Source organism: Cynoglossus semilaevis, unplaced genomic scaffold (assembly GCF_000523025.1).
Source record: "Cynoglossus semilaevis isolate Cse_v1.0 unplaced genomic scaffold, Cse_v1.0 C18335124, whole genome shotgun sequence".
Classification (NCBI taxonomy): domain Eukaryota; kingdom Metazoa; phylum Chordata; class Actinopteri; order Pleuronectiformes; family Cynoglossidae; genus Cynoglossus; species Cynoglossus semilaevis.
In genome coordinates, this window is record NW_007608299.1 from 1 (window position 1) to 242 (window position 242).

A 242-nucleotide genomic window follows, 5' to 3' on the forward strand; every position below is an offset into this window, starting at 1 on the left:
TTGAAGACAGCATGAATCCATTGCATCCGTACGAGAGACATGACACGCTGAAGCAGTTCCTGCTCCATGACCGTCACATCCTGCGTTTCTTCTGTCTGTGGGACGACACCGAGAGCAAGTCGAATGACCGACGGGAGCTGGTGCTGCACTACTTCCTCTCCGATGACACCATCGAGATCAGGGAGGTTTTTCCGCCAAACTCGGGACGAGACAACGTGTCCAAGTTCCTGCGACGCTGCAAA

At 54.1% G+C, this 242-nt stretch overlaps 1 protein-coding gene across 1 annotated transcript; it reads left to right on the plus strand.

Annotated features, from left to right (window-relative positions):
• Positions 1-7: 7 nt before the first annotated feature.
• On the plus strand, positions 8-239 carry LOC112486749 (EF-hand domain-containing family member C2-like; the record flags this gene model as incomplete). The annotated part of the gene is made up of 1 exon (XM_025054056.1): positions 8-239. A coding segment is annotated over exon 1 (228 nt), but the record flags the coding sequence as incomplete, so codon positions are not given.
• Between the last annotated feature and the right edge of the window lie 3 nt (positions 240-242).